Source organism: Phaethon lepturus, unplaced genomic scaffold (genome assembly GCF_000687285.1).
Source record: "Phaethon lepturus isolate BGI_N335 unplaced genomic scaffold, ASM68728v1 scaffold16988, whole genome shotgun sequence".
Lineage (NCBI taxonomy): Eukaryota > Metazoa > Chordata > Aves > Phaethontiformes > Phaethontidae > Phaethon > Phaethon lepturus.
The window spans coordinates 2812-6477 of record NW_010557091.1 but is presented as its reverse complement, the minus strand read 5'-3'; the positions used below and the strand labels follow the sequence as shown (position 1 = coordinate 6477).

General features: G+C 36.5%; 1 protein-coding gene across 1 annotated transcript; it reads left to right on the top strand.

The window, feature by feature from the left end:
* Window positions 1-1284: 1284 nt before the first annotated feature.
* Window positions 1285-3605, top strand: VMA21 (VMA21 vacuolar H+-ATPase homolog (S. cerevisiae); the record flags this gene model as incomplete). Its single annotated transcript, XM_010292684.1, has 2 exons — window positions 1285-1462; window positions 2993-3605. Coding segments are annotated over 2 exons (321 nt in total), but the record flags the coding sequence as incomplete, so codon positions are not given.
* Between the last annotated feature and the right edge of the window lie 61 nt (window positions 3606-3666).

The window sequence follows — 3666 nt, the reverse complement described above, 5'->3', positions numbered from 1 at the left end:
TGCATGTTAAATAGAGAATAGTTTCTAATTTCCATAGGGAAAATTTCTATCATGCTTTCCACCCCGACAGACCTTGAGACAAACCCTAGCAGAGGAAAAGATTCCAAATGTCTTTTTTTTTTAAGGTGCTTAATATGCTACCTAAATGTATGGCAGTACATGATCAGCAAAAAGTCCTGCTGGCTTTAGTGTAAAAGCTGTGTCTGGCTGCACGCCACTGTCTTTTAATGACTCTCAGAGGGTGAGATTTTTATTTTCCACTTATTTTTCCAAAGAAATGTCAAAGATTAAATGTGATTTCAAGCAATATACTACAGCACAAATATGTCTTGATAAAACTTTTTGAAGCTACTTACAGAACAATTGCTTTGAAGGGGCCTGGGAGTTTTAAGAATTATGTGTCCCTGACTTGCATTGGGTTATATGCAGATTTGTGTTTCAAAGGCGTAAGGACACATTCCATTGAATCTGGTAGTCTTTGAAAGTCAGAAGTGTATTGCTTGGCTTACATGTTTACTTCAGCATAAAATAATGTAGTCAGCCAAGCAGAGTGGGTGAAAACTGGTGGAAGCACACACAAAAACAAGCTCTATGTGGTATCTTGTAGATAGAAAACCTGTTCTAGCAGATCCAGTTCAGTGAGACCAGTAAGGTCAAGTACCTGATCCTTCATTGTGATTCTCTTGCTCAAGGTCTTTTAGGTTTAGGTTTGTGAAGGCAAAAAAAGTTACTAACGTTTTGGCCTATTGGCTCAGTGTTCTGATTATTGCTACAGTTTTTCCAACTTTCTGAGTGGGAAATGAGAAATTATTTGAAATAGAGGAACACCACCTAATAAAAAGGAACTTCCAATAGTAAGCTATTAAAGTCATTCTGTGTACTTCCCTCTGTACCCTATCCTGTAGGATTTGTCATTTTCCTAGACTTTTAGTTCATTTTTTTTTAAAAAGAGGAAACTTGGCAAGTTTTAATGCAGAATGCTGTCATATGACAAGTGCTTGTGTATCTAACATTAGATATTTAATAATTATGTAATAATACACTGATAAACATTTTAAAGTACACCCCCTCCATGTTGTTAATGCTTGCAAATCAATAGCAGGGAGAAATCTAAAGGCTGTTCTTAATCTTGTTTGTGAGCTTTGACTGTCAGAGTTATTACATCGTTTCGAATACTGTGATTTTTCCATTGCAGCCAACAAATGCATACTCCAAGTCTTTATCGCTGCCAAATGATACACATACTCAATTCTTCAAAAGTAATTGGCTTCTCTTTGGGACAAGTTCTTGTCCTGCTTCAGGCATATATATTGTGACTTTCTTCTCTGTGTAACTTTTCTTATTTATTTCAGAAATGAGGGTTCATTAACATCAACTTTAAGAACACTTCTATTCTTCACAGCTCTAATGATCACATTACCTGTTGGGCTATATTTTTCATCAAAGGCTTATATATTTGAAGGTAATTCTGTTTCTGCCAATTAGCGCTACTATTACAAAAAAGAGGAAAAGCACAATCCTCTAATGGCATCTTTGTTCTCCTTCCTGTTTTGAGTATTTGTTTCCTTATGCATACTAAAGTCCTTGTAATTTCTAATTAGAACAGAAATTATATAAATGGTCGATGCATCCTTCCCTGCATTGTGGTCTGCCATCTAATATTTGTTGTTTGTTATACAGTAGTTTATATACTATACCAGTGCATCGTTCCCCTTACCTAAAGGGTATCTAACACCACCCTGCAGCAGACCTTGATCAGAATCATCAGGGATATGTTTCCTGCAGGTGTTGCAAACTAATTGTGTATTCAAGACAGAATAATGTTCTTTACTTTGTTTATTTTTTTCTTTTCAAAACATACCTGCATTTGTAAGTGTAAACCAGTTAGGTCATATACCCAGTTTCAGATATTGAATGCAGTTGCTTGTAGAGCTTGCTTTTTTTTTTTAATTAAAAGAAGAGAGATTTTAGCTCTTTGTTTGGAGCAGTCCTCTCAAACTGCTGACAAGCCATGTTCTAGCCTTGGTTCTGCAGGGCTTTAATACTTTTCTCCTTCAGTATTCAGAAGTTATCCCCTTCAAAAGTGGGAAAGAGGGAGGGAGAAAGCTGCTGTTAAGAGCAGTTTGTGAATATATAAATGAGTTGTTCCAAGATGATTCTCCTTTGGTGTGTACTGCTGTATGTAGTTCTGAAGGCTGAAGCTGAAAGCTTGTTAAGTATCTTTCAAGATCCCTTTTAACATGGTTTGTTTTCTGGGGGGGGGGGTTTGTGTGTGTGTTTTTGTTTTTGTTTTTTTTTTTTCCCAGAGGTATAGCAAGCTGAGCCTTAACTTTGCTGTGTCAGTTAATGGCAAGATTTGTCAGCACTGATAGAATTGGGTTTGTGTTTGGAAGGTGGTATTTTTGTTGTGGTGTCATGTGTGGTTTTTCTGTTTGGTTGTTTGTTTTTTGGGTTTTTTTAATGGATGAAGAGAAACGGTATTTTGGTATTTGGTCTTCTGGTATTTGAAGGCTTATTGCCTGTGAGATGCATTCATGTATCTTAACTGATGAAGAATTATTTTTTACGGTCTAAATTATAGAAGGTAGAAGTCCTCTAAATTTAATTCTTGTTCTAACATTTTATCCTGTTACAGTGGCAAATAATTTATGTAATTATCCTCCCCCAATTTCCTGCCCCACAAAGAGAGCGACACGAAAAAAGGATGTTCAGGTTTATTTGGTGCTGGAAGATAGTAACAGAAAAAGTAAATGTTACAGAACTCTTCAAAACCAGGGTATTTTATCTTAAATATTGAATAATTGCAGTGTTGCTTTATTCCAGAAATAGTTTCAAGGTCTGTAATTATCACGGTGAATTCTTTCTTATGAATCTTTCTGAACTCAGTCTTTTGATACAGGAGTAAATGTAACTTTGTTCTTTAGGAAGAATTGTGATTTGCCATTTCAGTGTTCCTAATAACTAATATGCTTTACTTTCTTTATTTTCTCAGGTACCTTAGGAATGTCTGACAGAGACAGCTATTTTTATGCTGCCATAGTTGCTGTAGTTACTGTTCATGTGGTACTTGCTCTCTTTGTATATGTGGCGTGGAATGAAGGTTCTCGACAGTGGCGGGAAGGCAAACAGGACTAGAATGAAGATCATCATCATCTGATGCCTACAGACTGTAAATCAATTTTTTGTGAGCTGAAGGAAAAGCATTCTTCAAAATGTATAATACACATGTACAAAGATGAGGCTAATGCCTCAAATCTGGTCAGAATAAGACTTATGCTCATCTTGAATGCGTACCAGTGTTTTCTCTCATGTTGATGGAAGTTAGCCTGCCTCTACTAGGTCGAACTGAGGAGGTCTTCACCTGGACGTAGAATGAAATAATTACATATTTTTTTAAAAAATCCTGTAGCTGTTTTTGCCATTCCTAGCATTTTTCTGGCCTGCTCTGAAAATAATATTGGCGTGAAACAAGCATTATATTTTCGAGTAATTCAATTGCTAGTTAAAAAAGCTACATTACTCACTATCCAACTACAGTGGAAAAGATGGGATTTCACTTTGCTGTGGATAGTTTCCCAGTTATGGGTGTTGTGGTTTAACCCCAGCTGGCAGTTACATCCCACACAACTGCTTGCTCACTTCCCCTTGGTGGGACTGGGGAGAGAA